The 25821-nt window shown below is 63.1% G+C and overlaps 1 protein-coding gene across 1 annotated transcript; it reads left to right on the plus strand.

Moving 5' to 3' along the window:
• Positions 1–579: 579 nt before the first annotated feature.
• RTN4R (reticulon 4 receptor) lies at positions 580–25821 on the plus strand. The gene is made up of 2 exons (XM_004442333.3): positions 580–837; positions 24150–25821. Exons 1-2 carry the CDS (start codon positions 816–818, stop codon positions 25547–25549), a joined length of 1422 nt encoding a protein of 473 aa, XP_004442390.1. The 5' UTR covers positions 580–815; the 3' UTR covers positions 25550–25821.

Below are 25821 nucleotides of genomic sequence, written 5' to 3' on the forward strand. Positions count from 1 at the left end.
CTGGAGCTTGAGGCTCAATTTTCTAACTGAAAAATGGAGCCATCCTACTCCAGCAAAGGGTTGCTGGGTAGGATTTACTGAGGCAGGAAGAGAGTAGGCCAGGCAGAGATGCCGTCCCCCCAACCCCCCCGCGATCCTCAGGCCTCAGGACAAAGCCCTTACCGGTGTCTGGCCGCGTCGGTGACCCCCACACCCGGGCCAGCCCGGCCGCCACGCCCTGAGACGCGCGCTCTCAGCCCTCTCTGGCCCGGGCCGCCATCCCCGCGGCCGCCTGCAGGGGCCGCCGCCTCTTCAGAAACGCGCCGCCTTTGTCTGGGCCGCACGGCGGAGCACCGCCAGCCTGAGCGCTCCTGCGGCTCGGCCCGCGCCCCCGGCCCGCGCCCCCTCCGTCCGGTCCCCACCGCGCCCCGCCCCGGCCCCGCCCGGCCCGGCCCGGCCCGGCCCGCGTGCAGGTGAGCGCCCCGCCCGCCGCGAGGCCACGCCCCGGCCCGCCTCCGCCCCGCCCCGCCGCGCCGCGCCCGGCAGGCGAGGGGACCGGGCGGATTCCTCGCGCGTCAAACCACATGATCCCATAAAACATTCATCCGCCCGGCCCGCGCTGCGAGCGCCCCTCCAGTCCGCGCCGCCGCCCTGCCCTGCCCCGCGCGCCGCGGCCCCGCTGCCCAGGCGCCCAGCGGAGCGGAGCGCACCCAGCCCTGTCCCGCGGCCGGGCCGGGCCGGAGCGGCGACGCCTGGATGCGGACCCGGCCGCGGGGAGACGGGCGCCGGCCCCGACGCGACTTTCGGTCCCCGACGCGCCCTACCCGACCCTTAAGATGAAGAGGGCGTCCGCTGGAGGTGAGTGCCAGGCGGCAGGGGTGGGCGGGGGCGGCCCTCCCCGAGCCGCAGGGCGCGTCCGGGGCTGAGGCAAGCGGGCAGAAGGGTCGCCGGGCGCCGTGAGGGCCACCGCAGTGCCCCGCTGGCTGGGGCAGCGGGCGCCTCGGCCCCGGGAGGGCGGAGCCCGCGGCAGCAGAAAAAGTTGCCGCTTTCCGGGAAAGTTGGCGGCGGCGGGGCCGGGGGCCGCGGGTCAGGGTGGCTCCCGACGCTGGTCCGGGGTTGGAGTGGGGGCTGCCGGCTGGAAGGGCGGGGTCTAGCCTCGGAGGGCCCCGACCGCAAAGGGGTTAATGAGCAGGTTAGCCGAAACGTGGCTACCGAGCAGGTGTCGGGGTATCGGACCGTCTCCACCCTTGCCCGGTGGACTCGGCTCAAGACCTTTCATTTCTCTGGGGTCAAGACGCAGCGGGATGAATGGGGGCGTTGGCGACAGTAGAGGGCGTGGGGGGCGGGGCCGGCCCAGCGCTGTCCCCCGCAGGGCGGGCGATGAGAGGAGGCAGCCAAGCACCCACCATCTGCAGCGTGAGGGCCCCTGTGGGCCGCCGCTGAGGGGGGAGAGGTGGTGGGGCTTGAAGCACTCCCTCCCTGGCAGCCTTCGTGGGACCCCTCCCTCTACCTGGTGTGAGGTCCTGAGAGTGGGGGCTGGGGGGGGGATGACCTCCCTCTGGGGGGGGGCGTTGGGCATGCCCTGCCTAGAGGGTGGTCCCCAGGTGCCCACCGGGGCTCCTCTGCTGATGTCCACGGTGCCGCAGGCTGCACACACGTTTCCTTGCACGTGCACATGTCTACAAGGGCTGCATGCTTGCACACCGCATGTGCACACGCATGCCAGGCTGCCCCAGTGTGCACTCGCACACACACTGAGGGTGCACGCATCTGTGTCCTCGCCCCCGCCTGCACACCCACGGCCACACATGCATGCACATAGCGTGCCTACTGTGGTCTCCATGCCTGGCACATGGGGGGGCCCCTCAGCAGGATCCACTCCTGTGCCTACATGCGCACGTGTTGGGGGGAGGCTCTGGGCAGCCGGCGCTCACAGAGAGAGGGGTGAGAGACCAGCTGCAGGAGCTGGCCCACCTCTGTCCGCCTGCCTTCACGTCCTGGGTGTCTCCCCTTCACAGCCCCTTGGGCCTGTGTGTGTGTGTGTCTGTAACTTGGTGTGCATCTGCACGTGTGTGTCTCTGCTCGCCTGACCATATGTGCCTGTGGGCATATCAGCGTGTATTTCTTTGCCTCCAGGTGTGTGGGGGGCCCTGTGTGCCCAGGTGGGCTCTCCTCGGGTTCTGCCTCAATCTGAGGCAGGGGCATGGGGCCGTGTGTTGGGGGCTAGTTCAGTGCATCCAGCCCAGGGTGTGCCCAAGGGGGCTCCGGCCGCCCCTCCCCCGCTCCCCACGCTGGGCACTGGCGGCCGTGGGGGCTGGAGCTCACCTGGGCAGGGAAGGCCCTTTTCAGACCTCCAGGTCAACACCATGACAAGCAGGCCAGACTCCCCTGCATGCTCAGCAGCCACTGCCACTGGGCCCAGCGGGGGCAGGTCTGTGCCCTCTCTGCGGCTGACCCGGGAAGGCCCTGTGCCCGGTGCGTTGGTTTCTCTGTGGCGGGAGCCTTCATAGTGAGGGGTTCTGTGGTGTGTCAGTTGCCTCAGGGGCTGTGTGGGGAGCTGGGATAAGGGTGCTGGTGACCCGCTCTCGCTGTGGTGAGGCTCCTGACCGGGGCCAGGGCTCGGAGAGGCGGGGCCACACCACCTGCTCCCCCAGCCACCATCAGTCTCCTTGTCTATAGAATGGAAACAAGCAGGTTATCCTTATAGAATGTGGGTGGCGTGGGGACAGAGAGGGGGCTGGAGGTTGGGCCCCATGATGGGGCAGCCAGTGGGGCTGGCCACGCCCCTCTTCTGAGCTTCAGTCTTTCCATCTGTAGAGTGGGCACTGTTCCCACTCCTGCTCCAGTCGAGGTGAGGAGGAGCTAGCGCCCATGTGAGGGGCCGAGCAGGTGGTGGTCAGCACCAGCCCCTGGCTGCAGGCTGTGGGATGGCAGGAGAACAATGGCCTGCATGTGGGTCCTGGCTCAGCCACGCATTCGTGTATAACCTGGGATGTGACAGTTCACTTCTCTGTGCCTCGGTCTCCTCACCTGTGACACGAGCCAGTAATTGGGCCTCCCTCAGGGGTTGTTGGGGGCACTTCAAGGCCGAGGTTCCCGAGGAGTCTGAGCCCAGTGCTTCTGCCTTCAGAATACTCAGGACACTACCACCCACCCTGTCAGCAGTTCCCACGCAGGACAGTCCTCCTGGAACTCTTGCACTGCCAACTAGACCCCTCCCTCCTACCCATTTGCAGATGGGGAAATGAAGGCCCATAGAAGACACAGGCAAGTTAGAGTGAGGGGGTGGGAAAATGGGGGGCAGAGAGGGAGGGAGAGCCCTGCAGGAGGTGGAGGACAGCCACGCTGGGGCAGCATCTGTGCTCTGCCCCCCACCAGCAGGGAGCCAGCAGAAGCCCTGAGCCTCAGTTTCCCTATGTGAAGATTAACGGCTGGCTGGGGGTCCTTCTGTCGGGACTGGCCCTCTCCCTGTGGTCATTGATGAGAGTAGGGGACAGGGCTGAGGGAGGAGAGTCTGAACAAGCAAGCGAGCTTGTGGAGGTCTGTAGGAGACCCCTACCACAGGGTGGGCTGCAGCTCTGGAGGGCAAGGGGCAAGTCCCCCTGTCCTAGGAGGCTGAGGGCTGGCCCGAGGCCCTTGGCAGGGCCAGGTTTGTTTGCTGTGCTTTGTTTCAAGTGACAGACTGTGAGGGGCTGGGCATGTGCTGCTGAGCCTCCCCCACACTATCTGGACCCTGGCCTCCCCCTCCCTCTGCTGCCCCCATGGACAGCTCAGCCCTGGCCTCGGCCCCTCCTCGTGCCCTGCCTGGGCTTGAATTCTTGGCCTTGTGGCATGGACGTCTAAGGCAGGTGGTGCAGCACAGCAGGGGCCAGCTGGTGGGGGAGAGAGAGCCCCCCCAAGGGCCGCCGTTCCTGCTCTCCCGGGCCGGTCGCCAGGAAGCCTCCACGGAACCTCAGTCTGTGCATCCGGAAGGGTCAGGAGAACAGCATGAGGAGGGAGTCCCTCAGTGAATCGAATGGAGGGAGAGCATGCTTGTGTGAGGGAATCAGTGTGTCAGCGAGTGTGGGAAGGAGGCAGTGTGTGAGCGAAGTGCGAGTGTGTGAGGGAGTCTGTGTGTGTGTGAGCGACCCCTCCGCCCCCAGGCTCCGTCATGGGGGTCCTGAGGGCTCCTGGCTCTTGGCTGTGCCTGGTCAGTGAATTTCATGCTGCCCACCCCCAGCCTGGTGGCCCTGGCCTCTGACCCTCTGTGGCCACTGAGCCTGGGCCTCAAGGTCCATAGGAACCAGCCTGGCCACCCCCCACCCCACCTCACAGCCATGCCGCAGCACCAGGCCTGGCCTCCCGCATGCCCAGTCAAGGCCCAGCCTCTGCAGCCTTCAGTGTCCCCCGCCCTGTGGCCTGGCTGCTCCCACTCCCTCCAGCAGCCCAATCCTAGACCTTGCGTTTGCTCCTGACAACCTGTTCGCTCAGACACCCATTCATTCACTCACTCATTGATTCACTCAGTCAGTCATTCATTCCTAGCCTGTCAGACCCTACTCTGAGCCAGGCAAATAAAGGGATGCGATCTTTGCCCTCCTGAATTTATAGGCCTAAATGCTTTAAAGGACAGGCGGTCACAGAGCAGCAAATGGAAGCCCAGCCAGAGGGTGGGCACGCCGTCCACACCCCCTGCACCCTGCATTGTCCCTGGAGCGCGTGGGCCCGGCCGGGTCCCCCCATACCGACTGCTTTGTGCTGCAGTTTCTTCTTTTGTCACTATATTTTAAACATTTTGCACATCGGGAACTATTCTTGTGCATCATGGGTGTCCTGGTGTGTGTGAATCCCTTCCTGAGGATGCACCATCATCTCTTTATCCCAGCCTGCCTTGGCCTCTCACGCTGCCCGGCAGTTGTGTAGCTGGACACCCGGAGATGCACTCTGCATGTGCCCCCACGTGTCCTCAGTGGAGGCCCTGCCAGGTGCCCCGGGGGCGTGGCCACATGCCCCCTCACCTCACGCGGAGGCGGGACCTGATCTCCACCCCTCCCGACCTTTTAGGGGTGTGCTCCGAGGGCCTCTCCCCAGTCCCTGAGGCTGAGTTCCTCACTGGTGGTAAGTGGAATCAGCTTGCCTGCGTTGTCAGGATTCCGGCTCTGAGGATCGCCACGTGTGCAGCCGGCGCTTCAGGTCGCCTCTCTCCTGCCCCTTCTCACAGCCTCTGCCCTCGCTTGCCACGTCCTGACAGTCCTGTCCCCAGGGGGCCTGCTGCCTTGCCCTGCTGGGAGAGGACGGAAGATGGGCGATGCAGCCCCCCAGGACAGGGCAGCCAGGCCCAGGAGATCGAGCGAAAAGGGGGGGCTGTGGGCAGACATCCTGGAGGAGCTGGGGGGAGGGGCTGCATTGGCAGAGACCAGGGTCCCCAATTGGCCCAGGGGGGCCTAGCAGGAGGTAAGCCCCATTCAGGCCCCTGGCACATGGAGCTGGGCCGGTGGTAAGACGGAGCTGGGGTGCAGGGGCCTGGAGTGTCGGGAGCTGGGGTTCTCCTCAGCTCTCTGGCCAGCACTGAGCTGTTTGTAACTGGCCATCACCGTTCATGCTCTGTGGAATTGAAATTCTGCGGAGTGTTGGTGGGGATTGAACGAGGGTTTCGTGGTCACGCGTGTGTGGAGCCGGCTGGGTGGAGTGGCGCTGAGGGAGCTCCTTCACCAAAGGTTTGCACAAGGTGGGGCGGGGCCTCTCTGACGGCTGCTCCTGTCCACACACCGCAGGTGCTGCTGTGCCCAGGAACCCGTTTTGGTTAATGATGGCTGAGGTTCCTCAGAGGGCCTGGGAGGCGGACCTTTGGGCCCCCAGCAAGGGCCCCAGGGATGGGTGGGCAATCCCACACAAGCCGTGCAGCCACGGCCCCTGGTGGGTGGGGGACCACTATTCTCCTGGCAGTGTGAGGCAATGTGCAAATTTAACCTTTGGGTTTATGACTCTATTTCTTTGCAGCAAATGTCACGGGAAATGTCAGGCTGAGCCTGAAGTTGGGTGAGGGGCCTATGGAGGAAGGGAGTGGAGTGCCAAGGGGCTCAGGCCAAGGCGGGGCTCCAGGCCCGTAACCTCCTCCTGGGAGCCCTCTCGGATTGCCCGTTGCTTACCTGGGCCCAGCACCGTGTCCTCAGTCTGTCCCAGCCTGGTGACCTTGTTGAGATGTTGCCTTTGTTCGTTTCCTGCCAGGGCTCAGATGGGGTGGGCTCGGGGACCTGCCAGAAGTCCCCCTGCAGCCCGAGTCTGGGCAGCCATTGGATCAGCCTGTGCAGTGCCAGCTCGCTGTGTGACCTTGGGCAGCACCCGCCAATTCCTGGTCACCAGAGGCCTCATCTGTAATCCACAGCTGTTGACCGCAGGTGGTGTTCCTTGCTCAGTGCCTTCATGGGTGGGAAAATGCTCCAAGTCCGAGGCATGCTGGGTGCTGGGCTCTGGGGGAGGTGAGTGGGGACTGCATGCAGGGCCAGCAAGGGTGGGTCACTGGCTTGTGGCATCCTGTGCCTGTTCCAGGCACACAGTAGGTGCTCAGTAAAGAGCAAGGGGCAGGAGTGGACGTGGAAGTTGGGGAGGGCTCAAGGCCAGTTGAGAATCCACAGTCCCCAGACTTACCTGCCTCCCTGCCCACCCCGACAGGGCCAGCCCTGAGGCCTCAGCCTGGCCTGTCGCCAGTTCTGCTCCAGCTCTCAGTCCCAGTGGTTGATTAGTGAAGTTTACTGCCCCCCTGCTGTGTGTGGGCCGTGTGGCTGGGTGGGGGGTGGCACTCAGGCCCCTAGGCTGCCGCCTCCCAGCAGCTCCACATCTGTCTTCCCTGCTCCACTCCGCTGGGCGTCCCGGGTCCCCCAGATTCAGCTTCAGCCTGTCCGGTGGTGAACACCTCTGTACCACCTGCTCCTCCAAACCCCATATCTGGGCTCAAGGCCCAGGGTCCTGGTCACCTCCCTCTACCCATCCCCAAAGGTAGTCCAGTGTCCAGTGTGACTTGCTCCCTGTCCATCCCCTTTTATCCCTCACTGAGGGCCTGCCTCCAGCCAGGCCCACGGCCACGAACACCCACAGCTCCCTGCCTGCCACCTCGTCCTCCATTCGGGCACTGAGATGCTTTCCTAAAACATGTTGCCAGCCAGGCCCCACTGCCTCAGCCCTCCCACGTCTGCCCTTGGATGAGCCCTCTTTGTTTTCAGGGCCAGGGCGTCTCACTGGGGAACTTGCTCTTCTACTCTCCCTGGGGAAGGCCCTGGCTCCCTGGTCCCAGCGCCCAGCGGGCACTGTGTCTGTCTCCCCATCTCAACGTCCCCACGTCCAGCCCAGGCCTGGGTCCGGGGTGCAGGGAGCCATGAACGGTGGGGGGCCTGACAGGCAGTACCCTGAGTCAGCTCCCAAGGGACGCAGGAGCTGGCAGCCCTGCCCTTGGGGATGGCCACTGCCCGCCAGGCACAGGCCAGTCGTCTAGGGGGCGGCAAGAGGGCTGATGAGCAAAGGCCAGGGTCTGGAGAGCGAGCAGGTGGGCTGACCTGGGGGATGTCCTTCAGGCGGGGGCGGGGAGGTGCTGCGTGCCATTGGGACCCCCTGGGCTTTAGCCCAGAGCCAGCTGTGCACTTGGGCGGGTCACTCTGTTGCGAGAAATATTGTGAAGGAGGAGTCAGTGGTGAAGGCCGCCCACAAGGCCCAGCCCTTCATGGGACCTTGATTGTCCCTGCTCCTGGGGCCCCTTCCCCTTCAGGTGAGACCCTCCTGCCCTGGGCTGGAACTTGCAGTGGGAATAGAGGCTGCTGATGGGGCTTTCAGGGCCCTCAGTGGGCAGTGGGCCCCCCACCAGGGGCCTCCTCGGATTCCCAGTCCTTCCCAGCTGCTCTGCCCTGAGGGGGTCTATGGTGGAACTCAGGCAGACGGGTGGGGAAGAGTGCGTGGGCCCCACTGTGCTCTCAGGAGCAGGAGCCTCTGCTGAGCCTGGGGAGCGCAGAGGAGGAGCCCCTGTCTGGGCCCGCACCTCCTCGCTCCGTCCTTCTGCAATGAGGGTCCAGGCAGGGCCAGCGGCTGGGGAGTCTGGAGGGGAGGCTGGGGCCTGTAGGGGGGGTCTCCACTCTCTGCAAGGAGCCTGAGGCCCAGCGGGGGTCCGGGCAGGTGGGCATTGAGCCTGGCCACAGGAACTCCGCACTGACTTAGAAGGAAATTCAAGTCCCTCTGCCTCACCATGTGGAGGCTTCCGCCACACAAGTAGTCACTTTACACCAGCCTTGTGGTGCGGTGGGAGGGACGGCCCGTGTTCCCGCCGGGTCCTTGGGCAGGGTGGGGTCCAGGCAGTGGGAGGTGGGCCACCTGCCCCCTGGGTATGGTCTCCAGCCCAGAAGCACTTCCCATCCCCAAAGATGTGGCTGGAAACAGAATTCCAGAGACAGGCCAGTGCTGGCCGGCCAGCAGCGTGCTCTGGGTACCACATCACAGCAGTCCTTGGAGGGCTGTGGGGGCCCGAGGTCACACAGGCCACTCTATACCCGGCTCTCCCAGCTGCCTCCATCGCGCACCTGGCCAGGAACCTGGGAGGGGGCCCTAGTGCCCCACCCTGTCGCCACCCTTCTCAGCCTTGCCAAGGTCCCTCCCACACGCTTTCCACTGTCCATTCCTTCCGTCTATGCTGGTTGAGCCCCTGTGCTCTGGCAGGACACATCCAGCCCCCTCTCCTCCTCAGAGAGCACAGAGCTGGCCAGTCACACTCCTGGCTGTCCCCCCGCCCCTGGCTCCCCAGCGTATCCCTGAGAGATGAGGCCGTGTGAGGCAGTGGCCAGTGGCCAGTGAGCCTGGTGGGGACCCTTAAGTCTCCTTGGGGGTGGAGGCCAAGATCCCCAGGGCCATCTGAGGAAGCAGCAGGACTTTCACTGTCCCCCACCCCACCACATGGTTGGCCTTCACCACATGACAGGGGCTGATGGAGGGACCAGGGGCCCCTGGGGCTGTGGTTCCTGAGTATGGCCTGGCAGGTGACCCTGCCAGTGTCCGCTGGGGAGGACCTCCCTGCCCTTGGTGGGGTTAGCTGGGCACCAAGATGCACATTCGGGGTGGGGGTTAGGGGGAGCCCTGGACAGGTCCCCGAGGGCCACTTGCTTTGCTCTCCATTCTCTCAGCAAATGCTTTCTAGCAGCAGGGACCCCTAGATTCTTGTGACATGTTCTTCCGCCAAGGCCCCCCATGTCCTGGGGAGACACCCCAAAGCCCACGAGGTCCCTAGGAGAGAGAATTGCTAGTTGGGTGCCAACAGAATAGTGAGGACCCTGAAGCCTGAGCCCCCCACAGGGCCCCACCAAGGCCGCACTGGCCTCTGGCCTTAAAGAGGCACAGGAGCTGCTGGCCAAGGGGGTGCTCCTGGCAGGAGCAGAAGCCTGGAGACGCTGAGACGTCCCGCTGCGTGAGGCGGGGTGGCTGGGGCCGCTGGGATGGCCCCAGGTCCATGGGCTGAGGGAGAGGGAGATGGGGGTCAGGTGAGGAGCTTGTGGGAGCCAAGAGGGGAGCAGAGGGAGAGGCTTTGGGATCTCAGGCTGGAAACAGGGTGGAGGCCACGGAGGTGGAGGGGATGCCCCTCCCCCGGCCCCACTGGGAGGCCAGCTTGCTGCTCTGTGTGCTCCCGGTCGTGTGGCACATGGCTCCTGCACACCGGCTGTGTCCAGGCTGTCTTTCATCTGCCTGCCTCAGCCCCAATTTATATCAGGCAGAGGCTGACACAGGGACAGGTATGACAAGTATCTAGCTTCCTGTTCAAAAATTAGCAAAAGAAAAACTCTCCCCGTAAAGATATTCCATCTGCATACCTCCTGGCTGTCACCGAGAGGACCCGTCATGGCCAAGACAGATGGTAGCCCCAATGGACTCCAGTCTTCACTGGCTGCTGGGGCCGCGGCCTGGCCCCTGGGTGGCCCGAGGCGGGCGGTTGGGGGAAGGGGATGGATGGCTGTGTCAGTGCCCCTGTGGAGCCCTCTCCGATGCCGTGGCTACCTGTCCCCCACCCCCAGATCACAGGAAGCCTGATATAGGCATGAGCGTCCTCATCAGTGACAAGGGGCCCTGGGGGAGGGGGCAGTATGCTCCTCTGGTGGGTGGTGGGAGTTAGTTAGGGAGGGAGGGGCTGCAGGCCTTCACACTCCGGCCCCTGCAGCTCATTTCCCGCCAGGTGCCTGACACCAGCTTGTTCACTAACCGCACATTGGCCGGAGGCCCAGGCGGGGTCAAGACCCGCCCAGCATGTCACTCACGCAGGACCCTTGGGCCTAGCTGATGCCCTTTCCCTGCCGAGTACCCCGTGGTGGAGCCACAAGCCATGACTCTGGCCAAACTCCACGGGCTCTGCCTGTGCACCTGCTCCCGCAGTGACCCCATCGGGGCTGAGTCCAGGGTGCGGGGTGGGTCTGAGGTTGGACACCCCAGGCAAGGCTGTGGTGTGGGAGGGGGACCGGTTGGGAAGGGTCGGCCTCTGAGGGGTGGTGTGGTGGGGCTCTGGGGAGAAGAGTCCTTCCAGGGGGGTGTGTCTGGGAGTGTGGCGGGCATTCCAAAGCAGGTGCTGCCTGAGCAGAGGCTTGCGGGAGCCACAGGACCCAGTGCATATGCCAGCATCAGGGTCTGGGATCAGGCCTGTCATGTGAATGTAAGGAATCTCCATCAGGTCCCAGCATGCCCTTTGTGGCTATGACTTGACCTCTCCTCTGTCAGATGGGGACGGCGGTCCCTGCTGGGAGCAATGTGAGGTGCCTCTGGGGTGCTCCCCCAGGGCGTGCACCCACCGTGCGCCAGCCCTGCGGCAGCCAAGGGCCTCTACACACCTGTTGGGGGGGGTGGGCCTCGTTATCTGCATTTTCTGGGCGAGGGAATGGTTCCAAGAAGTTGGGAGACCCGGCTGAGGCCCCACCAAGGCAGAGCCAGCGCCCGAAATCCTGGCCTTCTCCCGTTCCCTGTGGGGCCGAGCATGTGGGCAGGGACCCCACAGCACGGGGCTCGTGCAGGGGCTCCCGTTGCCCGAGGACAGCCTCACCAACCCTTCCTGGAGCAGAGCTGCCCCGTCCAGGGTCGGCACACGAGACCAAGCAGAACCAAACTCAGACACTGCCCATTCCACCCGTTCGTATGGATTGTGGAGAATCTGGAAAAGTAGCAGAGCTTTGAGAAAGAAAGCAGTCAGCTCAGGCTGTCGTAACAAAATACCACAGACTGGGTGGCTTAAACAACAGACGTTTCTTTCTCACAGTTCTGGAGGCTGAAAGTCTGAGATCAGGGCGCCAGCGTGGTCGGTTCTGGTGAGAGCTCTCTTCCCGGCTCGCAGACAGCCGCCTTCTTGCAGTGTCCTCATACGGAGAGAACAGAAACAAGCTCTCTGGAGTCTTCTGATACGGCACTAATCCCATCACGGGGCTCCACCCTCATGACCTCACCTCATCCAAACCCCATCACCTCCCAAGGCCCCGCCTCCAAACACCATCATGTTGGGGGTTAGGGCTTCAGCATATGAATTTCAGGGAGATGTCCCCCACAGGGATGTGAGTGTCCCTCTCCTGCGCCTGGATACCCTCCAGGAATGCCATCTCCACAGCCTCGAAAAGCCTGCAGCTTGCCCTTAGTGATGGACATTTCTGGCATTCACATGACAGACATTTATGGAGCACCTACTGTATGCTGATCACCAGCCACTGTCCTGCCCTCGTGGAGCCCACAGCCCAGGGGGCGGCCAACAGAAACAAACAATGTGGAGGCCTGTGAAGTTGACCAGCAAGGTGTGGGGTGAAGCGGGCACCCTGGCATTGGACGGAGGTGGGGGGTCGGGGACTCTAGGAGTGGGTCCACTGAAGTGCCCCCACCCCTGGGGATTTGTCAGGTGCTCAGACCCAACCCTGTTGTGTTGGGGTGTTGTGAAATCATTAGAAACATTTTTAGGAAAAAGACAAATGGCTTCTCAGGCTTGATAAAGTTGAGTGGTGGTCAGCCTGGGCAGGGGGCCGAGGGAGGCTGGCCGGCGCTGGGTATATCCTCTGTGGGGCAGAAGGTCAGGCTGCCCGGTCCTCGGGGTTACGTGGGGGCTGCAGATTGCCCCCTGACCCTGACGGCCCACCCTGGCTGCCGGTGCCTGTGGTGGTCCCCAGCAAGTGCTTGGGCTTTCAAGGGCTCCTTCCCCGGTCTGACCCTTCCTCAGCCCAGGGGGCATCTGTGCCCTGGGTCTGGTGGGTGGGGTAGGCTGGGCCTCTTTCGGAGCTTCCAGCAGGGGTTGGGGATGGGGAGAGGCCTTGCAGGAGCCTCAGCCGTCCTGGAGGCAGTGCTGAGGAAATGAGGCCACTCTCCCGGGCCCCGCCCCCGGGGCAGCCGACCCCTTTCCGCGTGCCAGGAGCGCCTGGCGCGTCAGCCTCAGGAAGTAGCCGGAATACACTGACCTGCTTTTCCAGGAGGCAGCAGCGGCGCCTGGTCCTCCCACCCTCGCTGGTGAGAAGCCGCCAACAATTTCCATCCCAAATTGATTTCAAATAAGCAAGAGTTATCACACACAATCATATAGGAATAATTTATCACTCATTAATAAAAGAGCAATTATTTATTCTCGTCGCCCCTGCCTGCATGCCCCGGGTTCGGTTGCAGAAACGCAATTGGGGCTCTTGCAGAGGCCGAGCGAAGCCTGTTTGCGCTCTGCTAAGGCCAGGGCGAGCCCTCCCCAGGGGCCACAGACCTCCGCTTCAGAGGCCCCATGTGTAGGCAGCCCCCTGACGGGTTTGCCCGCTGGGCCCCCTGCTCTCGGGGGTCCTCAGTCTGGTGTGGGGGGCTTGGATCTGTGAACTGGCAGCAGGGTGGCGCTGAGGAGGGGCCGGGAGGGGCTTCGTCCTGGTGAGGGGCTGTGGAAGATCCGAGCACACAGCTGGATTTTCAGGCCAGGAGCTGTCCCTTCAAGTGTCTGGATTGCAGAGGCCTCTGGAGCCAAGAGCCCAGAGTGTCGCTGGAGATCCGGGCCGACTTGGGCCACTCTCGGCTGAGCAAAGTGCCAAAGAGCATCATTCGAGGCCACCGAGAGTGCTGCTCAAGCAGTCACGGTCCCACTTTCTCCTCCTGCACCTTGGAGATGCCTGCTTCTAAGCCATGTTCATCTCCACCTTCTGGCAGATACACTTTATTTTTTCATTGTTTATCTCTATTTCTGAGATTTCAGTGCCAAATATTCAGTCGTTTTTAAAAGATAATGTTGTGGTCAACCATATCTTGCTCAAAGTTAAACCCTGCACCCAGCCCTTGGAGGGTGATCTGGAAGATCGGCTTGCTGTGCCCCCGCCCCAGGCCTCCTTGAAGGCAGCCGCTGTTGCCCTGTTCCCTGTTTTTCCAAGTGGTTACCTTCACATTTCTGTTCCTACCCCAGCTCCTCTTCTCCAGCACACTCCCCAGTGTGCTGTCTCGCTACCATCAGTTAAATTCATAACCAGTGTTTCCCAACCCAGGTCACATAAATGCACTTTACCGCCCTGCCACAGGGTAGGGGAGGGTACTATGGTGACCCTCCCGCTCTTGTATGGCCTTCTCTTTTTCCTGGATTTTACAATTGACTTTGTCTTTTCTCTCTTGTCCCATCTGCCACCCTCATGTGCTTGCTCTTCTCCACCTCAGGCGTTCTACTGAGTCTCATTTTACCTGGCGGAGGTCTTACCCCAGGCCTTTGTTCTGCTGTCCCCCCCTGGGTGAGGCATGCTGTGGCCCCTTCACAGCTGCCCAGGACTTCCTTTCATCACCCAATGTTTCCTGGGCCCCATGCATTCCTCTTTTGGGGTTTATGTCCTTGTTTCAGCTGAAGGACATCCCCAGCTAACTCTGTACGGAGGGCGCAGTGAAGAATCGTTCTGCGAGTCCTTGTGTGTTAGCAAATCCATTCAAGCTGGAGTAGCCCAGTCCAGAATTCCGTGTTGAAAATACTTTCCCCTCAGAGTTTTGAAGCCATTGCAGTTTTCTTGTCTTCTGGCGTCCAGTGTGCGGTGGAAAAGTCTGATGCCGCGTTGCTTTTCCCCCGAGAGCTTCAGGCCTCTCTTGACCCCCAGAGGCCAGAAACTGCTCTGTGACTGTCATCCATTGTGTGGCCCTTGCCCAGTGGAGGCCGAGTCTTCGGCTCTAGGAGATTTTCTGGTATTATTTCTGTGATAACTTTTTTCCCTTCTATTTTCTCTTTCTGGAACTCCCCTAGGACAGGCGTTGGACCTATATTTGTCTTCTGAATCTCATCATTTTTTTTTCTCTTTCTCTTTTTGTTTTTCTTTCTGCAAGACTTTCTTGACCTTGTTTTCCAACCCTTCTATTGATTTTTTATAATTTTAGCAATTCTATTTTTAACTTCCAGGCACTCTTCTTGTTTTCTGATGGCTCCTTGTTCATAGCACCCTGTTCTTGTTGTAAATCCTCCTCTGTCCCTATAAGGACACTGAGTAGATTTTTTCCTAATTTTTACTTGTTCCCCTGCACTGTGCCTGCTTCCTCCAGAGTCGGTTTCCCTCTTGTCTGCACTGGCGCATTTTCCAGACGCTTGCTTTTCTGGTCACATTACAGGGAAGCACTGAAGCTGCTTAGATGCTCTGTTGAGAGTGCGGCTTGTCAACGTTTTGGGTGATCAGGCAGGAGCCGCATGGCGCCCCCGCCCGCCCGGAAGCAAGTGGTGGAGACCATTTCTGTGGGTGTTTCTCCCCGGGAGCAGCCCCGTCGCCTGGCTTTCTGCCCCTCCCAGTGGTGCTCCATCGCCATCATCTTGGGTCTCAGGAGTGGGGGAGAACCTCTGTCTCCAGTGTGGGTGGCTGGTGGGCAGGGAGGGGACCGCTGGGTGTGCCAGTAGTGCATGAGAAGCGTCAGCGATCGCATCCACGCTGTGTGGGCGGGGCCATGCAGGGGGTGGGTCGGGGGCTTCAGGCCTGTCTTTGAGCCTCCTCGCTCCACCCCCGGGCTGAGCTCTGCTGAGGTGGGAAGGTGGTTCTAGGCTCACCTGCAGCGCAGTCTGCCCTCTCTTGGACAAAGCAGAGCTGTCAGGCAGGTGGGAGCGCCCCGAGATTGCCCCAAAGCAGAGCAATCAGCATGGCCCCAGGGTGCTGCTCCTGAACAGTGGGCCCCACCCCCCTGGGCTCCTCACCTGAGATGGGGCTGACCAAGGTCAGACCGGCAGAGGCCCCACCCCAGTCTCTGGGGAGGCAGGACACAGGCCACAGAGCCAGTGCCCAGGAGGGGGTGCCCAGTGGGGTTTCCAGGCTAGAGGTGGGTGCTGGCCTGTTGTCATCTTCATGTCACTGGTGTGGAGACAGACTCAGAGCAGGCCGGCAGCTTCCCCAGCCACTTGGTGAGGGAGTACAGCGTCCGCATCTGAGCCTGGGGTTGCCGGACCACAGGGCCCACCTCAGCCAGCCCAAGGAACAGAAAGCCTAGGCCGAGGACAAAGCACTGTGGGGGGTCAGGGAGCCCAGAGCATGGGGGTCTCAACAGCTGGCCCACTGCAGGGGGAATAGCTGCCCCCCTCTGCTCTGTGCATCTCTGGGGCTCAGGGTCTCCCTGGTGCCCTGTGGTCACCTCACCTCTCCAAGCCTCAGTGCCCTTGTCTGAGGAGTAGAGGTAGACGGTCACCCCCTCACTGTGCCGTGGGATGTGGTGAAACCTCCAGGAATGAGGGAAGTCTGTGCCTTGGTCCACCCCAGGAGGCTGAGGGCCCCCGTCGCTCCCCTTCCTCCTCCTTTCCCTCCCCTCTCGTGCTATGTTAGGCTGGGCGGCAGTGGTGGACTGGCAGGGCCTCCCTGGAGACACGCTCGTCCAAGAAGCTCCCGTGCAGCTTCAAGGCACTGATGCTGGAATGGGGTGTCTTGGGACGTGGCCGCCAGCACCAGCCCGCCACTCCCTGGCCTCTGGGCTCCCTGCCCTTGCATGAGGCTGGCTTTGCCCCCGGCCGGCTCCTGGCTGCCTGTAACGTGAGGGTCTTGCACGTGACTGGTGTGATGACGATGATGGTGACAAGGACCGTGGGCCTTCACAGACTACTTTCTGTTCCAGATCCTGGACTGAATCTCAATGTCCTGGGAAGTGCATCAAAACTGACTTGCCATGTCCCCTCCTCCCAGCCCAAGCGGGCAGTGTGATGCTAGTGGGTCAGCGAGCTGCCCTGGGTGTGACCTGGCCACAGAGCCCTAGAGGGGGGCGCAAGGTCCCAGGGCAGTTGAACTGGCCCAGAGACCCCTCTGCCCACCCCAAAACCACCTTCCCCAAGATTCGTCTCCCTGAAGTGTCGTCGTCATCCTGCAAGTGGGGACCGCAGTCAGCACCTCCTCTCTGGGGACGTCCGCCCTCTGCTCCTCATGACCAGCGTTGGCTGCGGTGCTTTAAGTTGTGCTCTTTGACGTGTTTGATTGCGAGCCTACCCGCAACATCTTTAGCAAAATGATTGTTTTTCTTTTGACCTGCAGAGCTTTTCAGAGTCACCTTCTCACCACCCCATGAGAGGCCACTGGGCTGTCCGCCCCAGCCATGTGGCCTCGGCAGGACAGTGGCCTTCTCTGACCCGTGGTTTCCTTTTCGTTAGGTGGAGGTTCGAGTGACCTCTGTGGGGCCTTTGTGAGGGTGCCAGTGGCAACACCCACACGCAGCAGGGGCTTGCTGTGCTCCCATCACAAGCCAAGTCGGCAAACTGTTTCTCTAAAGGGCCAGATACTAAATCATTGCAGCTCTGTGAGCCGCGCCAGGAGTCGTCACCACTCCACCCTGCCGCAGGAGCGCAGAGCAGCCACGGGAGACACACAGGTGCCGCCGCACATCAATAACACATTGTTTACAAAAACAGGCGACAGCCAGCGGGCTGGTCTGCCAGATGCCAGGAGAACAGGAGCACGAGGGCCCATCGGCTCTGACAAGAGTTCACTCTGGTCACCTGGACGCGGTGCGCTGGCCTCAGCTGGTGGTGACTGCAATGGGAGCATCTCGGGCTGAGGGTCATTTGCGGCCTCTCGAAACCCTCATGCCCTGGAAAGCACCAGCCTCCCCACTTGTCTAGGCCGGGGCGCTCACCAGGCCACACTGGGCTTCTCCACGGTCTTGGCAGGTGCTGCCCCCACCCCCCTGCAGATGTTAAACCCGTCGCAGAGGCCCGAGCCCCGCTGGTGAGGAGTGTTTGTGAGAGCTTGGCTGTCCTGGGACCGCTCAGGTGGCTGCAGGTCAGCCGCTCCCTCTGGGCTGGAGCTGATCCCGGGGGGCGAGCAGACGGGGGCCGCCAAGACCTGCGCCTGTCTCTTCACAGCGGAATGAATCCTGCTTGGGCAGAGGCCGCCAGTCTGCCTTGTCGGTGATGTTGAGCAAGTGCCGAGGGCTCGAGAGGATGTGGGGACATGCCTTCCGTGCTCTCCCACAGCAGAGGAGAGCAGACCTTCTCCTGCCCTGGCACCTGGGAGGGCTTCCGTGTCTGTCTGGTCTATCACAGCAACCCCTGTGCCCTGATCCACCCTGGCCCCAGCAGCCAAAGGCCTGAGAGTGCACCCTGAGTGTGCATTCCTAGGGTGTGTGCCCTGCGTGTGTACTTTGCCCTGTTGGAGTTTGAGGCTCTAGACCTCAAAAGAATGGTCAGCTTCGTGCAGGCAGCAGAGGCAGGGTCCCAGGAGGAGCTGGCCTGGATTTGGGGGGAGGGCAGGACCCAGTGCTGTTGGCCCCACCAGGCTAGGCACCCCCTCTTGGACAGGAGCTGGCGGTGAGAAGGGGTCAGGCCTGGTGGATGGGCATGGTGGTGAGTGTGGCAGTGCAGGGCCCAGGCCCCAACACCAGGAGTACCCCCTTCCTGAGCCCCCAAGGGCAGGGACATGTCAGCCACCGGCCGCTTCCTCATGAGTGTCTTCTGGGGACTTGAGCCCATGCTGGCCGCTGGATTGAATTAGCAGAGGGACTGTGATGAGCTGGTTGTGGAGACAGAATTCTCCAGGTAATTGGGCAGTGGGCATTTGTTGGTGGCCTGATGGAGGGGTGCCAGCCTCCTGTTGGGGAGGGGATGCTGGCTGAGGCCCTGGAGCACTGGGGTCGGGGGCAGCCTCCAGATGCTGGCATCCTCAGCTCCCTGTGCAAGCTCCCTGGGGTGGGGGCCAAGGGAGGTGGGCATCAGGTAGAGATACGTGGGCTGGACAGGGCAAGGTTCCGGAGCCTCCAGGCCAGCAGCCCCGCCTTGGCCAAAGGTAATTCCCGAGGCCTGGTTGCCAGGCCAAGGATCCTGCCCATCAGAGAGCCTGCCTGGACCCTCACCCTGACAATGGGCTCTGGGGCTCCTCCCCTGACATCCCCCTGCCGTCTGGGGCCAGCTCAGGGCTCCAGGACCCCTTAAATCCCCCATGTGGTGCATGCCATGCGGCAGGGTGACCGCCTATGGTCAGCCCCTCCTGGATCACAAGTGTCACGAGCCGAGGTCTGCATCCTGGTCTCGGGCCTGCAGTGCCCAGCGCAGCGCCTGGCCCAGGCACTGCCTGCGTGTTTGCTGAGTGAGTGCATGAGGGTTGGGTGAGTGAGTGCAGCCCCTACCACAGGCCGCCCCTTGGAAGCGCACCATGGGGCAAGCTGTGCGTCCAGGGCCCCCAGCTCACCAGTAGGCTGGGCCCCTCCCCTGCAGCCGCGGTTTCCTTAACTCAAAAGGGGCCTAGGCTGCCCTCCCAGCTGCTGTGTGGGCTGGAAATTTGGGGCGGCACTGGAGCTTGGGTTCAGGGTGGGGGTGATGGGTAAGGTGGGGGTGGAGAGCTTTAACCCTAACTGCCCTGCAAGGCCTTTCAGCGACCGGTCACCGTGGGGGTGGGAATCCTGCTAGCCCTGGGGCTGCAAGCAAGTGGCCCCCCCGAACTTCATTTTCCTCACCTGTAAAATGGGCCGATAAACTAGACCCTCACAGAGTTCAGCAGACAGAGGGGCTCAGGCAGCACAGAACAGTCAGGAGGCTGGTCTTGCCAGCTCTGCCCATGCTGGGCCTCAGTTTCTCCCACTGCACACAGCTTGGCCTGGAACTGTTCAGCTCTGGGCCCAGCACCCTCCTGCCGTGGAGGATGACCTTGCCTATTATCAACCCGGCCAGCTCGACCTGCCCCTGCAGCCACCACCCCAAGAAGATCAATAAGGAGCGGGGCCTCCAGGGGCTGGCAACTACGCCCCCAGGAGATGCAGGGCCCCGAGGGTGGGCTGCCCCGTGGGAGCTGCTGTCACCCTCCTCTTCCTGCACCTGGAGCTAGGGAAGGGGCCCAGGAAATGCCATGGGCATGCACACTGCTTCCGTCGTGTCTGTGGACCAGAGGACGGACGGAACGTGGGTGGTGAAGTGTGAGAAGTGAGTGAAGACCGAGGGGGGCCAGATGGACGACGGGGGGGGGGGGGCGGGTGAGCCAGTCGCTAGCGGAGGGGGAGGGTGTGAGCACAGCACTGCCGGGGAGCCCTGACCCTCCGCGTCTTGTGGAGGACACCGGCCCCCCACCCCCGCCCAGAGCTATTTCTGGCCTCAGTGTGCTGAGCTGTGGCCTCCTGTTCTGCCTTGTAATTGCGGTCTGTGACGTGACCCTTCATGGGACGTTCTTGGTGCTCCAGAGGGTCCTGAGCCGACCCGTGTGCTGGCTGTGCTATAGCTGCCCACCCCCTCCACAGCCTACTGACCCCAGCCTCCTGAGGGGGTGGGCAGCAGCTGAGAATCTCCTGGAGATGTCCCCTCCCAGCCACCCATGGCACAGGAGGGAGCCGTGGGCCCCAGCGCCCCGCTACAGAAGGGCCACACCATGGCTGCTCTTCAGGCTTGGGCTGAGTGTGCCTCCTTCCCTCTCCCACCCTTCCTCCTGGACCTCCCTGGGTGGGAGCCAGCCAGGGGTTAGCCGCTCGCTGCCTCAGTCTCTTAGCCTGTAAAATGGGCTCACGATGCTGAGGAGACAATTGATTCTTATGCAGCTCTGAATTCCACCTTTTCATAACAGCCGGTGGACCCACTTAATGACCTCCAAAGTGAGTGTTCCTGCCACCCCATTGCAGCGGGAGCATGGAGGCCCGAGGTCACGAAGCCTGTGCCCTGGGCCTCTCAAGCTACCAGCCCCGTGCTGTCTCTGTGGCCTCACCTGGGGGGGCAGAGGCGTCCCCATGGGACCTCAGGGAGCTGCACCTTCTGGACCTCAACCCCGGGCTGGGGGCCCCGGGAGCAGCGGGGGCCAGGGAACACACCAGAGACCGCCCCTGGCCTGCAGCCTCCAGCAGTCCCTGCCCCTGAGCTGCTGAGCTCTGCAGCCGCCTGCCCGACGCCCACTGGCTCCCGCGGCTGCTGGTGAGTCCCCAGAAGCCACCCGCCCCCGCTGGCTCCCTCCCTTCTCTTCTCCTTCCCTCCTCCCTCCACCTGCCTCCCCCCTTGCGGTGACCATCAAGGGGAACCTGGGCCCTTTGCTGTCCAGGAGCTGCGGCAGAGTGAGGATGCCTGTGCCCCTCGGGGCCAGCCCCAGCTGGCGCCCCCCAGCCTCCTAGGCCTCTGGCTCCATGGTCTTGTCGGCTGTCATTCCTGCCCCATCTGGCTGCCCCAGCGGGAGAAGCCCTGAGCAGAATCCAGTCACTGTCCCCCTCTATCCTCCCAGGCGGGAGTGGCTGGTCGTCCCCCAACCTCGGCCCTCATGCCCCAGCCACTGATCCTGAGCCAGACCTGGGCTAAGGCGGGAGCCCTTCGCCATGACCCGGTGGGCCCCTCCATGGGGAGAGCACTGGAGGAGGCCCTGGCCATTCTGTGGTGAGGCCTGAGGAAAGAAGGAGCGAAAAAAAGTCTCAGGGATGACGGGAAAGGGACTGGTTTGGGTTTGTGCAAAGCTCAGGTGGCCTGGTGGCCAGGTGTGGGACTGTGATGGCTGCAGGGGCCTGGAGGTGCCTTGCCATGGTTTCCGTGAGTGAGACCTGGAGTTGTGGCAGGGCTGTTTTCTTGCCACATGTACCTAGGAGCGAGCTGGCCATGGGTGCTCACTGAAAACTGGGACCCAGGGAGGCTGGGCACGAGTGGGAAGTGGGGCCGAGGGGAGGCCGGCAGCCAGCTGGAGCCGATAGGCAGGCTGGGTTGAGAGGAAGGAGAGGCAGCCAGGGCAGGGTGCAGCCCGGGGCCTCCGACAGATGGGCAGGACCCTCGAGGGTGCAGATCTGGAGGCCAGAAAGGCCTTCTGGCTCAGGGGTTGCAGAGGCCAGAGAGGACCGAAAGGGGATGGGACCATGGGTTGGGCTGGGAGGACAGCCGGGGGAGAGGACGGGGAGGCCTTTTAGGGTTGGGAGGCGTCAAGTGAGTGACCAGGTCCAGCCCATGCGGTGTGGTCAGGGGACGCCCTCCCACTAACTGGTGGGGTTGCCCGTGTCCCTAGGACTCCTGCCATGACTGTGAAGCCACACTCCAAAGTTGGGTTTGATTATCTCATAAAAAGACGCCCCCTCTGCTTGCTCAGCAGAGGGGTTGCCATAGAGATCAGCGGGCAGGCCCCAAGAGGGGCCGGGCTGGAGCCGATTACTGTGGCTGCAGCAAGGAGAAAGCCCACCGCCAGCCACGCCGCTGACAGCAGGGCTACTGTGGAGGGACCGACCCTCAGAAGTTAGTGTCCCAAAAGCGTTTGGCTCGGCAGGGACAGAGCTGTGTCTTTGCGCCCGATGCCAGCTTCCCGGCAGGGCTGAGCCACGCAGCTGCTCTGCCACTGGCCCCCACAGCGTGGCTCAGCAAAGGAGTCTCGCTTGGGGCGTTCTTAGAGTGGGCATAGCCCCAGGCACGTGGCTCATGGCCTCCTGGGGGCCCGGGTTGGGGAGGGCTGGAGGTGGGAGGAGCTGACAGGTCTGGTGAAGTCAACTGGCCTGACCGCAGCCGAGCTGACGGACCAAGGCCAGAGGCCCGGGAGCCACGGGCTGGGGTGTGGCGGGGACACAGCTGTCAGTGATGTGGTGGGTGTGCTCATGAGGGTGGCTGCTGACATAGCCCAGTCAGTGGTGTGGACAGGAGCATGGCATGGTGCAGTTGGTGACGTGGCACAGTTGTGATGTGGCACAATTGAGGACATGACCCACCCGTGGTGGGTCCAGAGCCTGGCCGAGTGAGTTCCTGGGGTCTCACCCCACCCTGTCTCAGGTCTTCCTCTGCCACTGAGGTGTCAGGGACAGGAAGTGCTGTTTTCGTAGTGCAGGTACCTCCTGCAACAGCAGGTGAGATGCTGGTGGGAGCTGGCATAATCAGGCCCGACTTTCCCAAGGAGGCCCCCTAAGGAGAGAGCCGGGAGAGGGTGTCAGCAGACCGAGGCGCCCCCTCACGGCCTCCCCTGCATGGCCAGCCCAGGGAGGGGCACCAAGGCTTGGGGGGTCCTGGGCTGGGCTGCTTCTCTGGACCCCCATCCTGGGACTGCCGTGTCCCTGGCAGCCAACAAATGGCCCAGCCCAGCGGTAGGCAGAGCACAGAGGAGGCCCCCAAGCTGTGGGCGGGGGCTCCCAGGACCTGGGGACCAGAGTCCAGGAGGGTGCATCCCTCGTGACCGCTGCACGTGCCAGCTTGCTGGGACTCTGGGCTTGGGGTGAGCATCTGCGCTGACCCAAGCAGAGAAGGCCCAGTGTGTGGGGTCACAGCATGGGTGGGGCCCAGAGGTCACGGTTCTGGGTGGGGGAAGCTGGGCCATGGTCCTCTCCTCCCTCCCTCCTGGCTCTCGCCCCAGCACTTAGCAGGCCGCATGTCTGCAGAATCCCGCTCTTAGCTAGCTGCCAAGGAAAGTGTTAGCTGTCAACGCAGGTGTTAGCTGTCAACACGGGTGTTAGCTGTCAACACGGGTGTTAGCTGATAACTCAAGTGTTAGCTGATAAGCCATAACCCTCCCAGGGGGATTCACGTTTTAATCGACTCACTCCCGAAGGAGGAAATAACCTTCGGCATTCAAAGGGGGGGCTCTAATGGTTGAATGACAGGCAATGAGCTTAGTATTGGGGCATGTGTCCCTGCCGGTGAGACCAGGCTGGACGCAGCACCCCACAGGGATCTCCTGCCCAGAGAGGTCATTGGTGAGGCCCCCGATGGGGGAGGGACTGTGCGGGGCTGGGCAGAACCCGTGGGGAGTGTATCTGGGTGGGAGGGTTGAGGTAACTGGTATTGTGCAGGGAGTGATTGGCGGGGAAGAAGTCAGCTCCTCACCGTGGGGAGGGGATCAAGCAGAGAGCGAGGCCGAGGGGAGGAGGCTGCAGGAGGTGCTCTCCTGCCAAGTCCGGAAGCGGAAGCGCTGGAAGCTGCTCTGCTCCGAGGAGGGTGTGTGGAGGAGGGAGCCCCTGCCTGAAGGGGGCTGCTGCGCCCGCTCTTCTGAGCCCCGGCCGGCCTGCACTCCTGCCCTGCCCTCGGCCTCCAGGCTCCTGATCTGTGGTGGGAGAATTGCTCCAGAGCCTGGGGCTCCCGGCAGTGTTTCCTGGGGACCCAGATCCTGCAGGAGGCCGCTGGGGGCTGTGGCTCCCGGCTCCCCCAAGGCCCCTGCAGTCTCCTCCTTAAAGCACAGCTCCCTGCAGTGGTGAGGCCTCAGAATCCGGCAGCCCTGGGGCTGCAGGGGCTCTGGGGGCCTGGGCAGGGCACGGGGGTCTGAGCCACAGCCCCTGAGGGCGCCCTAGGGAGGGGCTGCTGCGGAAGCTCCTGGAAGCCCAGCAGCTAACTGTGGGCAGGCCTGGGCCCGAGCCTTGGCTCAGGGCTCCTCTGCGTGAGCTCAGCCAGCCTGGTGCCCAGGTGTTTGCCAAGGGCCTCTCTCCCGGCCTGGCCTGTGGGCTGTGGGTCATGAGACAGGCCAGGGATCGCACTGGGACCGACAGTGATGGCAAGCAGGTCCAGGGGCCTCTGTGTTCGCTGGAGTCCCAAGGAGGTTTCTGCAGGCATGAGTGTCCATCCCAGGAGGCCTTCAAGTGGGCCCCAGCGGTGACCCTGCTCACCCAACGTGGGAGAGGGGGGTGCAGGCACGTTAGCTCGTGGGTGTGAGTGCCGGAAGGGTGACGGGGGCGTCTGTGGGCGAGGTTCCTGGTGTGAAACAGGTGACCCCCTGGCAGGTTTTGGTGCAGTAGCTTCCGCATGGCGGGTGGAGCCAGAATCCCAGCACCTGAGATCCCAGCCCCTCCCAAGGGCCAATCCCAAGTCTCTGGATAACCCCCAGCCTGCTAACTGCCCCCTCCTCTGCCCTCAGGGAGCTGGCTGCTGGCCTGGGTGCTGTGGCTGCAGGCGTGGCAGGTGGCAGCGCCGTGCCCAGGCGCCTGTGTGTGCTACAACGAGCCCAAGGTGACAACAAGCTGCCCACAGCAGGGCCTGCAGGCCGTGCCCACTGACATCCCGGCCGCCAGCCAGCGTGTCTTCCTGCATGGTAACCGCATTGCGCACGTGCCGGCCGCCAGCTTCCGCGCCTGCCACAACCTCACCATCCTGTGGCTGCACTCGAACACGCTGGCCCACATCGACGCTGCCGCCTTTGCTGGCCTGGCCCTCCTGGAGCAGCTGGACCTCAGTGACAATTCGCAGCTGCGCACTGTGGACCCCGCCACGTTCCATGGCCTGGGCCGCCTGCACACGCTGCACCTGGACCGCTGTGGCCTGCAGGAGCTGGGCCCCGGCCTGTTCCGTGGCCTGGTCGCCCTGCAGTACCTCTACCTGCAGGACAACAGGCTACAGGCGCTACCCGACGACACCTTCCGAGACCTGGGCAACCTCACACACCTCTTCCTGCACGGCAACCGCATCCCCAGTGTGCCCGAGCGCGCCTTCTGTGGCCTGCACAGCCTCGACCGCCTCTTGCTGCACCAGAACCGCGTGGCCCGCGTGCACCCTCACGCCTTCCGCGACCTGGGCCGCCTCATGACGCTCTACCTGTTTGCCAACAACCTCTCGGTGCTGCCCGCAGAGGCCCTGGCGCCCCTCCGTGCCCTGCAGTACCTGCGGCTCAACGACAACCCCTGGGTGTGCGACTGCCGGGCGCGCCCGCTCTGGGCCTGGCTGCAGCAGTTCCGAGGCTCTTCGTCCGAACTGCCCTGCAGCCTGCCCCTACACCTGGCCGGCCGTGACCTCAAGCGCTTGGCCCCCACCGAGCTGGAGGGGTGCACCGTGGCCAGCAGGCCCTCCCATCCTGTCTGGAGCAGCGGGCCTGCGGACGAGGAACCCCTGGGACTGCCCAAGTGCTGCCAGCCAGACGCCACGGACAAGGCTTCGGTGCTGGAGGCCGGGAGTCCAGCCTCGGCCGGCAATGCACTCAAGGGACGTGTACCGTCCGGCGACAGCATGCCCAGCAATGGCTCCGGCCCGCGGCACATCAACGACTCCCCCTTCGGGACCCTGCCTGGCTCGGCCAAGCCCCCACTGACAGCGCTGCGGCCTGAGGACTCTGAGCCTCCCGGGCCACCCCCCACAGGCCCTCGCCGGAGACCAGGCTGCTCGCGTAAGAACCGCACGCGCAGTCAGTGCCGTCTGGGCCAGGCGGGCAGTGGGGGCGGCGGGGCCGGCGACGTGGAGGGCTCAGGCGCCCTGTCCAGCCTCGCCTGCAGCCTTGCACCCCTGGGCCTCGCACTGGTGCTCTGGACAGTGTTTGGGCCCTGCTGACTGGCCCCCAATTGCGAGGCCTCTCTCAGTAGCCAGGTGTATGTACATATGGGGTCCCCTCCATGCCGCCAGCCAGCACCGGGTGGCAGGCCCTCCCTAACGGACGCTCCCGCCCCCCCGCTCCATCTCCACCCCGTCATGTTTACAGGGTGTAGTGCAGCATTTGTTCCAGAACGCTGCCTCCCACCTGGATCGCGGTATATAGAAATATGCATTTTATTTTACTTGTGTAAAAATACCGGATGATGTGGAATAAAGAGCTCTTTTCTTAA

This window comes from Ceratotherium simum, chromosome 35 (genome assembly GCF_057802395.1).
Source record: "Ceratotherium simum simum isolate JZ-2026a chromosome 35, ASM5780239v1, whole genome shotgun sequence".
In the NCBI taxonomy this organism is placed as follows: Eukaryota; Metazoa; Chordata; class Mammalia; order Perissodactyla; family Rhinocerotidae; genus Ceratotherium; species Ceratotherium simum.